The 11,565-nt window shown below is 50.5% G+C and overlaps 1 protein-coding gene across 6 annotated transcripts; it reads left to right on the forward strand.

Moving 5' to 3' along the window:
- Nucleotides 1-1,835: 1,835 nt before the first annotated feature.
- Nucleotides 1,836-10,733, forward strand: FANCG (FA complementation group G). Of its 6 annotated transcripts, none has more exons than XM_003263376.4 (15): nucleotides 1,836-1,863; nucleotides 4,309-5,131; nucleotides 5,332-5,422; nucleotides 5,838-5,969; nucleotides 6,231-6,433; nucleotides 7,171-7,306; nucleotides 7,469-7,599; nucleotides 7,700-7,846; nucleotides 7,987-8,138; nucleotides 8,542-8,608; nucleotides 8,816-9,105; nucleotides 9,245-9,291; nucleotides 9,488-9,643; nucleotides 10,073-10,196; nucleotides 10,351-10,732. In XM_003263376.4, the coding sequence occupies exons 2-15, from the start codon at nucleotides 5,048-5,050 to the stop codon at nucleotides 10,457-10,459; spliced, it is 1,869 nt and encodes a 622-aa protein (XP_003263424.2). In that variant the 5' UTR covers nucleotides 1,836-1,863; nucleotides 4,309-5,047; the 3' UTR covers nucleotides 10,460-10,732. The 6 variants fall into 6 exon arrangements, 4 of the variants coding, with proteins under 4 accessions (XP_003263424.2, XP_030673385.1, XP_030673386.1 ...); XM_030817525.1 differs by lacking the exon at nucleotides 1,836-1,863 and adding an exon at nucleotides 3,277-3,294; XR_004031396.1 differs by lacking the exon at nucleotides 1,836-1,863 and having other exon boundaries at nucleotides 4,106-5,131; nucleotides 10,105-10,196; nucleotides 10,351-10,733.
- Nucleotides 10,734-11,565: the final 832 nt, after the last annotated feature.

An 11,565-nucleotide genomic window follows, 5' to 3' on the forward strand; every position in this document is an offset into this window, starting at 1 on the left:
AACCTCCGCCTCCCAGGTTCAAGTGATTCTCCTGCCTCAGCCTCCCGAGTAGCTGGGACTACAGGCGCGCATCAACACACCCAGCTAATTTTTGTATTTTTAGTAGAGACGGGGTTTCCCCATGTTGGCCAGGATGGTCTCAATCTCTTGACCTTATGATCTGCCTGCCTTGGCCTCCCAAAGTGCTGGGATCACAGGCATGAGCCACTGCGCCTGGCCTACACAAAAATTCTTAATTTTGAGAAAGTCCAATTCATCCTGTTTTTTCTTTCATTGCTTGTGCTTTTGGTGTCATATGAAATAAATTATTGCAAAATGCCACAACTTAATTTTAGAACATTTCTATCACCCCCCCAAAATTCCCTACATTGACTTCCTAATCCCACCCCAGGCCAATAATCTGTTTTCAGTCTTTTATTTATTTATTTATTTGGAGACGGAGTTTCACTCTGTTGCCCAGGCTGGAGTGCAGTGGCATGATCTCTGCTCACTGCAGCCTCTGCCTCTTGGGTTCAAGTGGTTCTTCTGCCTCAGCCTCCCAAGTAGCTGGGACTATAGGCATGTGCCACCACGTCTGGCTAATTTTTTGTATTTTTAGTGGAGATGGGGTTTCACTATGTTAGCCAGGCTGGTCTCCTGCCTTCAGATGATCCGCCCGCCTCAGTCTCCCAAAGTGCTGGGATTACAGGCATGAGCCGCTACACCTGGCCTGTTTTCAATCTTTTTTTTTTTTTTGAGACAGAGTCTTGCTCTGTCGCCCAGGCTGGAGTGCAGTGGCGTGATCTCGGCTCACTGCAACCTCAGCCTCCTGGGTTCAATGGATTCTACTGCCTCAGCCTCCCAAGTAGCTGGGATTACAGGTGTGCACCACCACACCCAGCTAATTTTTGTATTTTTAGTAGACACAGGGTTTCACCATGTTGGCCAGGATGGTCTCAATCTCTTGACCTCATGATCCGCCCACCTTGGCCTCCCAAAGAGTTAGGATTACAGGCATGAGCCACCACGCCCAGCCTGTTTTCAGTCTTTGTAAGTTTGTAATCCTAGCACTTTGGAAGGCCGAAGCCAGTGGATTGCCTGAGCTCAGGAGTTCAAGACCAGCCTGGGCAACATGGTGAAACCCAGTCTCAACCAAAATACAAAAAAGTTAGCTGGGCGTGGTGGTGTGCGCCTGTAATCCCAGTTACTTGGGAGGCTGAGGTAGGAGAATTGCTTGAACCCAGGAGGTGGAGGTTGCAGTGAGCCGAGATCACACCACTGCACTCCAGCCTGGGCAACAGAGCAAGACTCTGTCTCAGAAAAAAAAGTTTGTTGGTGCACTGTTTTGCCCCTTTTCATTGCTAAATCATTGGCTTTGACCAACTGATGGACATTTTGATTGTTTTCAGTTTTTAGCTATTATGAACATTTTTAGCTACTATGAGTATTTGGAACAAATCTCAGTGTGGATGTATGTTTTCATTTCTCTTGGGAGTATTCTTTGGAGTGGAATTGCTGAGTCTTATGGTAAATTTATGATTGACTTTTTTTTTTTTTTTTTTTTTGAGGTGGAGTCTTGCTCTGTTGCCCAGGCTGGAGTGCAGTAGCGGGGTCTTGGCCCACTGCAAGCTCCGCTTCCTGGGTTCACGCCATTCTCCTGCCTCAGCCTGCCGAGTAGCTGGGACTACAGGTGTCCGCCACTACGCCCGGCTAATTTTTTGTATTTTAGTAGAGACGGGGTTTCACCATGTTAGCCAGGATGGTCTCAATCTCCTGACATCGTGATCCACCCGCCTTGGCCTCCCAAAGTGCTGGGATTATAGGAATGAGCCACTGTGCCCGGCCTATGATTAACTTTTTAAGAAACTGCCAAACTTTTCCAAAGTGAGTGTACTATTTTATATTCCCACCAGCAGTGTATGAGGGTTCCTTATACACATCCTCACCAACACTTGGTGTAATCTGTTTTTATTGTAGTCGTTTTATGTATGTATGTGTGTAGTGTTTTTATTTTTATTTTTGTTTATTTATTTTTGAGACAGAGTCTCACTCTGTCACCCAGGCTGGAGTGCAGTGGCATGGTCTCAGCTCACTGCAACCTCCGTTTCCCAGGTTCAAGTGATTCTCATGCCTCAGCCTCCCGAGTAGCTGGGATTACAGGTGTCTGCCACCATGCCCAGCTAATTTTTGTATTTTCAGTAGAGACAGGGTATTGCCCTGTTGGCTTGGCTGGTCTCTAACTCCTGGCCTCAAGTGATCCCCCTGCCTCAGCCTCCCAAAGTGCTGGGATTAAAGGTGTGAGCCACCATGCCTGGCTGTGTGTAGAGTTTTTTTGTTTGTTTTTTGAGACGAAGTCTTGCTGTGTCGCCCAGGCTAGAGTTCAATGGTGGGATCTCGGTTCACTGCAACCTCCACCTTCCAGGTTCAAGCCATTCTCCCACCTCAGCTTCCCAAGTAGCTGGGATTACAGGCATGCGCCACCACTCCTGGCTAATTTTTGTATTTTTAGTAGAGACAGGGTTTCACCATGTTGGCCATGCTGGTCTCGAACTCCTGATCTCAAGTGATCCATCCAACTCGGCCTCCCAAAGTGCTGGGATTACAGGCGTAACATGGCCCAGCCCTGGCCATGTTTTTAACTGTGTTTCTCTAATAGCTAATAATGCTGAGTATCTTTTTATGTGTTTCTTAGCCATTAGTAGATCTTTTTTGGTAAAATGTCTGTTTTTTTATTTTTATTTTTTGGTCCATCTTAAAATTGTTTTTTGTTTTGTTTTGAGACAGGGTCTCATTTTGTTGCCCACGCTGGAGTGCAGTGGCACAATCATGGCTCACTGCAGCTTTGACCTCCCTGGGCTCAGGTGATCCTCCCACCTCAGTTTCCCGAGTAGATGGGACTACAGGTGTGTGCCACCATGCCCAGCTAATTTTTGTATTTTTTTGTAGAGGTGGGTTTTTGCTATGTTGCCCAGGCTGGTCTTGAACTTCTGAGGCTCAAATGATCCTCCCAACTCAGCCTCCCAAAGTGCCGGGATAACAGGAGTGAACCACCACACCCAGCTAAAATTGTTTTTAAAAATCTTTTTCTTGAGTTTTGGGAGTTTTTATGTGTTAGGGATACCAGTCCCTTATGAGGTATATAATTAGCAAGTAGTTTCTCCCACTCTGTGACTGTGACCTTTCTTTTTTTGAGGCAGGGTCTCATTCTGTTACTCAGGCTGCAGTGCAGTGGTGTGATCATGGCTCACTGCAACCTGGAACTCCTAGGCTTAAGGGCTCCTCCCACCTCAGCCTCCCGAGTAGCTGGGTCTACAGGTGTGTTATTGTGCCAGGGTTAATGTTTTTTTTTTTTTTTTTTTTTTTTTTTTTTTCTTCTTGAGACGGAGTCTCGCTCTGTCGCCCAGGCTCAGGCTGGAGTGCAGTGGCGCAATCTCGGCTCACTGCAAGCTCTGCCTCCCGGGTTCACGCCATTCTCCTGTCTCAGCCTCTCCGAGTAGCTGGGACTACAGGCGCCCGCCACCACGCCCGGCTAATTTTTTGTATTTTTAGTAGAGACGGGGTTTCACCGTGGTCTCGATCTCCTGACCTCGTGATCCGCCCGCCTCGGCCTCCCAAAGTGCTGGGATTACAAGCGTGAGCCACCGCGCCCGGCCAGGGTTAATGTTTTAAATTTTTTGTAGAGATAATGTCTCTACAAAAGACACCATCTTTGTTGCCTAGGCTGGTCTTGAACTCCTGGCTTCAAGGAATCCTCCAGCCTTAGCCTCCCAAAGTGCTGGGATGACAGCATGAACCACATCCAGCCTATGACTTTTCTTAATGATGTCTTTGTAGTACAAGAGTTTTTAATTTTAATAAAGTTAACTTTTTTTTTAATTGTTCAAGCTTTTAGTGCTGTGTCTTAAGAACTTGTTGCCAAACCCAAGGTCATAAAGCTGTTCTCTTACGTTTTCTTTTCTTTTTTTTTTTTTTTGAGACGGAGTCTCACTCTGTCACCCAGGCTGGAGTGCAATGGCACGATCTCGGCTCACTGCAACCTCTGCCACCCGGGTTCAAGCGATTCTTCCGCCTCAGCCTCCCGGGTAGCTGGGATTACAGGCGCACGACACCACGCCCTGCTAATTTTTGTGTTTTTGTAGAGAAGGTTTCACCATGTTAGGCTGGTTTACGTTTTCTTTTAGAAGTTTTATATTTTTGGCTCTTATATTTAGTTTGTGATCCATTGAGTTGATTTTATGTATGTATGTATGGTCGCGTTTTCTTTCCTGTCTTTTTTGCATATGGATATTCAATTCTTCTAGCTCCATTTAATTTGAAATGATTGGGCAGGTACCTTTGAGCAGTGCCAAGTACAGAGCGGCACTGCCAGCAGACTACACGCGGTAGAAAGCCGACCTTGGTGAGCGTGTTGGTGCTCGACAGTAAGCAGAGAAAGGATGGACAATTACGGAGCGCCGTCGTGTCCAGTCACCGCTTTCTGGAAACACCGTCCGCCGGGGCGGAGCTGTTCCGCACCGGGGCGGTACTACGACTCCCAGCATGCACCTCGCAGCCGGCCCTCGGTGGAAGCGGGAAGCCAGGCGGACCTGGGGGTGTGGCAGCGAGGAAGGGTGGAGCCACGGACTGTAGGGCCGAAACTGGCTCCCGCCCACCCTTTCTCGAGGCTGTGGCCTCCGCGAGGGCCGAGCGGGCCGCACCGCCGGCCGTGCGACTGCCCCAGTCAGACACGGTCCCCGCTTCTAGCCCGCCTAAGCCTATCTGGGGTTGCTGACTCGTTTCCTCCCCGAGTTTCCCGCGGGAACTAACTTAAAGAGGACCAACCGCAGCCCAGAGCTTCGCAGGCCCGGCCAACCAGAGGCGAGGTTGAGAGCCGGGCGGGCCGCGGGGAGAGAGTGTCCCATCTGTCCTGGAAAGCCTGGGCGGGTGGATTGGGACCCCGAGGGAAGCAGGGGAGCTCGGCGGGGTGCGGAAGTGCCCAGGCCCCTTCCCGCTGGGGTTGGGAGTTTGGGCGGGCCAGCTTCATCCTTCCGAAGTCCGCCTCAGGTCTCCGGGCCCAGCCTCGGCCACCATGTCCCGCCAGACCACCTCTGTGGGCTCCAGCTGCCTAGACCTGTGGAGGGAAAAGAATGACCGGCTCGTTCGACAGGCCAAGGTAACACGGTTGCTGGCACCCTCGATTTGCAGCCCCAAGATCTCTGAAAACGGGTTTGCAGTGGATTTACCCCAACCGATGGGGAGGGGCTGAGCTTGACCAAAGAGCCAGAAATGGCTGGAGAATGCATCCCTTGCCACTGCTGCAAGGGGAGAAAAAAAGGATTGATCCTCAGTGACAACCCCTCCCTCATGTGGCAGGTAGCTCAGAACTCCGGTCTGATTCTGAGGCGACAGCAGTTGGCTCAGGATGCACTGGAAGGGCTCAGAGGGCTCCTCCATAGTCTGCAAGGTAGGCGGGTCCTCCCCAGGATGGTCAGTTCCCCTCTTCCATAGCCAGAGACTCATCCGCTCCTGCATTTCTGGGATCAATATAATTACTCAGGGGGCAGGGAGTCCTGTTTAAGGCACAGAGGAGACTGGAGTGGAATCATCTTTGTACAGGCAAATCCCTCTCTTCCTTACACACTCACAGAGTGGCATTTGAAAAATGGTTTCCAAGATGGTCTGATCTGGATAACTTTTTTGACCTTTCCAGACTCTCTGTCCAAAGTTGGGTTCTTTTTTTTAATCCTTAGCTAATCGGCTGGAGGGTGGGTTCTTTATTGTAGCTGTTTTGGTTGGAGTGGGGTTATCTCTGGGTTGGGATCTTATTTGGAGGATCTTCCATGGGGGAGCAGTCTGTAAAACCAACATTGCTGCTTCAGGGCTCCCTGCAGCTGTTTCTGTTCTTCCCTTGGAGCTGACTGTCACCTGCAACTTCATTATCCTGAGAGCAAGCTTGGCCCAGGGTTTCACAGAGGATCAGGCCCAGGATATCCAGCGGGGCCTAGAGAGAGGTGAGGGCCAGAGATTGTCCCTGATTCCTCTGCCAGCTTCAGTCTGGGTTTAAGTTATTGCAGGGAGATGGGAGGATCAACAACATCTGTCACCTCCATGGAGAGAGGTGCCCTTCTCTGTGCTCCTCAGACCAGGTTGAGGTATTATTATTGTGACCTTTGGGGTCCTGCAGGAGAGGAAAGCCAGAGTGTGTGGGGAGATGGAGGATGAGGTGCTACCTCAGCTGTGTGTGTGTCTATGTGTGTGTGTATACTCTACAGTGCTGGAGACACAGGAGCAGCGGGGGCCCAGGTTGGAACAGGGACTCAGGGAGCTGTGGGACTCTGTCCTTCGTGCTTCCTGCCTTCTGCCGGAGCTGCTGTCTGCCCTGCACCGCCTGGCTGGTCTGCAGGCTGCCCTCTGGTTGAGCGCTGACCGTCTTGGGGACCTGGCCTTGTTGCTAGAGACCCTGAATGGCAGCCAGGTAATAGGGAAAGTGATCTGAAGCTGAGGGTCTCCTACTTCCTTCCTCCTCCTTTCTCTCCAGCTGCAGTAGCATCATCATGTACTGGACAGGCGGCTGGGTTGGTGGTCCGAAAACCTGGATTCTCTCTGGGACTCTTGGGTGACCTTGCCCTGGTTGGTCTCTCATTGTGGGGATTCCCTTAGGAGTGTTTTTTAAAAATGAGACAGGCATGGTGGCTCATACCTGTAATCTCAACACTTTGGGAGGCTGAGGTAGGAGGATCACTTGAACCCAAGAGGTGGAGGCAACAGTGAGTTGTGAGCTATGATCACGCCACTGCACTCCAGCCCTGCAGCCTGGGTGACAGAGGGAGACACTGTCTCAAAAAAAAAATTTTTTTTTTTTTGGATAGGGATAGGGCTCTTGTGATCTTGCTGAAATCACCTCTCAGCCTTAGTCTCCTTACTGGTAACTCAAATAAGGTCCTTGCCCTGAGTGAGGAGGCACGCTAGAATAGATCATCACTGCCCCAGGTTTTTCTTCCTTTTTTTAATCCTTGCCTCATAGCTATCTATCTCTTAGAATTGGGGGAAACCACAGGCATTATGCATAGCTTCTTGCTTTGTAAGGGTAGCCGAGGCCTGTGTCCTCAAGGATCAAGAGGACCCTTGAGCTCAAGGTCTAGCCAGGATAGATGGAGATAGGAGAAGCTGGGGAGGTTGTACGCTTGGAGCTTCTGGTTGTCCTTTCCCCAGAGTGGAGCCTCTGAGGATCTGCTGTTACTTCTGAAAACTTGGAGTCCCCAAGCTGAGGAATTAGATGCTCCATTGACCCTGCAGGATGCCCAGGGATTGAAGGATGTCCTCTTAACAGCATTTGCCTACCGCCAAGGTCAGCTAGCAACCTGACTCATCTCTTCTTCCCTTAAGTGATCCTCCAGACTCATGCTCTCTCTCTTGTCCTATTCAGTTCCATGGGCTTCTTAGACCCTTGTTCCCCATCATGACCCCTGCTCTATAGGCTTCTCCAAGCTCACACCCTGATTGTCCTCAGGTCTCCAGGAGCTGATCACAGGGAACCCAGACAAGGCACTAAGCAGCCTTCATGAAGTGGTCTCAGGCCTGTGTCCACGGCCTGTGTTGGTCCAGGTGTACACAGCACTGGGGTCCTGTCACCGTAAGATGGTAAAGACAGTCCTAGGGTGGATTGGGGAAACCACAAGCATTATGTATAGCTTTTTGCTTTGTAAGGGTAGCTGAGGCCCGTGTCCTCCTATCCCTTTAGGGAAATCCACAGAGAGCACTGTTGTACTTGGTTGCAGCCCTGAAAGAGGGATCAGCCTGGGGTCCTCCACTTCTGGAGGCCTCTAGGCTCTATCAGCAACTGGGGGACACAACAGCAGAGCTGGAGAGTCTGGAGCTGCTAGTTGAGGTAGGGAACTGCCAGGTGAAGATGTGGGATGGAGGATTCCTGAGGTGCTTGTGTTGGGGTGACTTGACTAGTCAAGATCCAAGTATAAGGAAGTATAGCTCCCAAAGATCATAGATACAATTTTTTTCTTTCTCTTTTAGGCCTTGAATGTCCCCTGCAGTTCCAAAGCCCCACAGTTTCTCATTGAGGTAGAATTACTACTGCCACCACCTGACCTAGCCTCACCCCTTCATTGTGGCACTCAGAGCCAGACCAAGCACATACTAGCAAGCAGGTGCCTACAGACGGGGAGGTGAGGTTCCCCTTGCTCACCTGAGCTTCTCTTCCCACTTCTGATGCCTCCCCTGGGGTGTGGCCCTGCTTTTGTTCTTGTGACTTGGGGGATGAATGAGGCAGTGGCAGGACATAGGTCGCCACTCCCCAGCCTCCTACCTTGCTTCTAGACCTGAACTGAGGACTCTTCACTAAGACATTAACCTCCTCTATCTTTGACACTCTGAAGTCTCTTCCCCAGTCCATTCTGTAACTGGAGTAGATCCATACTGAGCCAGAATTGGAGCCCTAAGACCTTCCCTCCCCTTCTCCTCCTCAGGGCTCATGAGCATCCCTCTGTTAGCTAAGAGAGAACATTCTCACGACCCTTGCAGGTTCCCTGCTAGGGCCTAGGGTGAGGCTTATGGGCTCTTACTCCTTAGGACAGGAGACGCTGCAGAGCATTACTTGGACCTGCTGGCCCTGTTGCTGGATAGCTTGGAGCCAAGGGTGGGTGTGTCTTCAAGCTTCTCTGCAATGGGGTAGACGGGTTGGTGTCCCCTTTGGAATACAGCAAGACTGCAATTTTTTGTTGTTTCCTCTATTCTGTCTGTCCAGTCTGGGGTTCCAGGACTCTGCATGGTACCAGAGCCTGGTGAAGAGGTTGGGGATGGTGGCTCATGCCTTTCAAGACACTGCCTCTTCTTCCCACTCCAGTTCTCCCCACCCCCATCCCCTCCAGGGCCCTGTATGCCTGAGGTGTTTTTGGAGGCAGCGGTAGCACTGATCCAGGCAGGCAGAGCCCAAGATGCCTTGACTGTATGTGAGGAGTTGCTGAGCCGCACATCATCTCTGCTACCCAAGATGTCCCGGCTGTGGGAAGATGCCAGAAAAGGAACCAAGGAACTGCCATACTGCCCACTCTGGGTCTCTGCCACCCACCTGCTTCAGGGCCAGGCCTGGGTTCAACTGGGTGCCCAAAAAGTGGCAATTAGTGAATTTAGCAGGTGAGCCCAGGGTCCTAGAGGGGTCGTGGAGGGATGATTTTCTGATTGGGACCTGAGTTGGTGAGCTCCATGTTCACCTACTCACCCTAGAGTTTCTGAAATTGATTCCTCTTCACCCCTGTTCCATGTCCTACTTCAGGTGCCTCGAGCTGCTCTTCTGGGCCACACCTGAGGAAAAAGAACAAGGTGATCTAGACTTTCAGTTTTCCTCTTACCTCCTGGAAGTGGTAGTGGTGGAAGTGGGTTCCCTTTAATGTGTCCCAGCCCACCAGGAGACTTAAGAGAAAGGGACTGTGGACACAAGAAGAAATAGAGGAGGATTTGGGGTTTTGGTGACTGTGAGGCTGGGAAGACACTTCTTGACTTTGGGAGTGGTCCCCAGGGGCAGCTTTCAACTGTGAGCAGGGATGTAAGTCAGATGTGGCACTGCAGCAGCTTCGGGCAGCCGCCCTAATTAGTCGTGGACTGGAATGGGTGGCCAGCGGCCAGGATACCAAAGCCTTACAGGACTTCCTCCTCGGTGTGCAGATGTGCCCAGGTATGTATACTTGCATGACATTGGCTATGCATAGATGTGCAAGGACAGAGAGGCCCATGGGAAATACTTGGGTGTAAGTGTAAGAGTGATGTTCTCAGACAGGAGGGGTGATTGGGGTTGTGCTATATATGCCTAGGGATATATCCAGGTGTTCAAACATACAAAGTGTGTATGCAGGGCTCTCAAGAGTTCCCTGGTTTCCCCGATATCCTCAGACACAAAGACACATGACTGCTGTGGTGGGTTGCACAGGAGTAGGGGACAGATGATGGACACTGGGATGGGAATGGTTGTCAATGATCTGCCCCCGCTTCCATATGTGAGTGTAGGCAAGATACTTCCTCTCTCTAGGCATCAGTTTCCCTTTTTATAAAACAATGCCTGAGACTATGTCAAATTCTAAGACTGTACTCTGGGCTGGGGCTACAGGTAATCGAGACACTTACTTTCACCTGCTTCAGACTCTGAAGAGGCTAGATCGGAGGGATGAGGCCACTGCACTCTGGTGGAGGCTGGAGGCCCAAACTAAGGGGCCACAGGAAGATGCTATGTGGTGAGGCTCAGGCCTGCTGGCTTGGGGCTGAGGGGCAGTTGGTGTCCTAGAGTCCTTGGACCTATTGTGGGTGGTGAACACTGAAAGAGGGGGCATGGCTGCCCAGCTTTCTGCCAATCTTTCACCCTTAGGCATCATCCTTCTTGCTCTCCAGGTCTCTCCCCCTGTACCTAGAAAGCTATTTGAGCTGGATCCGTCCCTCTGATCGTGACGCCTTCCTTGAAGAATTTCGGACATCTCTGCCAAAGTCTTGTGACCTGTAGCTGCCACGTTTCGAAGAGCTTGAGCTGGGACCCCAGTGGGCTGTCTCTCTAGGGGGAGGGCTTTCTGCTTCACCATCATTAGGAATGTGACCATTCCTATATAATTCCTGGACTGGTGAGGTTGGTGGTAGGCCTGTGAAATTTGCCCTAGTTACTACCATTCTGGTTTTGGAGGAAACAATCTCTGCCACCACCAAGTCATTGACTTTGCTCGAGGCACCTTTTTTCCTGTTTCCCCTTTACTGTTGTCAAGTAAAATTTCATATTTATCTCTTGTCTACCTACTACATATACTTGTGTGGGAAGGCTCGTGACCGTCTAGTTCAGTGCTAGTTGTCTATGATGCCCTTTCCTGACATCGTCTACCTTAACGAACTTGGAAGTCTGGGTATGAGGAAAGGGCTACAGGAATCCTTACTTAGGAGGTAGTGGCTTTAGTCCTTCACATTGCCTGAATGCAGAGCCCCAAAGCCCAGGACAGTGACAATGAGTGGAGTTGGGTCTGAAGGGTGGTCTAGATAGGCCTCTCAGGACAAAGGCAGGTACCTGTTACTTAGAGACAGGCAGATTTCTCTCAGAGTGACTCTTCACTCCCTTCCTAATTCCAAATTCTAGAAATTCGACTCGTCTCAGTCAAATGTGTCTGTGTGGGTACAGGGTGAAAGGTGAATTGAGTCAGCATATCACCAACAGCTGCCTGTTGACTACTAACAGGGACCCCTGTTATTTGGGGCCCAAGGATTTTCAAGTCCCAGCATATGCAGTTTTCTTGCTAATTTGGGTTCTACTGAATTGGCTGTGTGTTCTGCGGTTGCCCTTTGACTTCTCTGGATTTGAGTGCCTTATTATAAGGTATTAATATTAATGACGGGAGGAAGAAAGGCACAAGCGCTGAGAAACTGCAAAGGCTGTGGGATTGGGGTTACCAGAGGGTGCATTGACAATGGGGTAGGAGTGGGGTGCTAGTTAGAAAGTTCAGAGTAGGGGTGGTTGGAGGCAGCGTTGGGAAGGAGCAAGAAGTGTCAGGGTGGTGATGGCGTCTTCGAAGATCTCCAGGTTTTGGGAGAAGATGGGTGTATGGGTTACCACAACAGGACTAGACTAAT

Source organism: Nomascus leucogenys, chromosome 8 (genome assembly GCF_006542625.1).
Source record: "Nomascus leucogenys isolate Asia chromosome 8, Asia_NLE_v1, whole genome shotgun sequence".
Lineage (NCBI taxonomy): Eukaryota > Metazoa > Chordata > Mammalia > Primates > Hylobatidae > Nomascus > Nomascus leucogenys.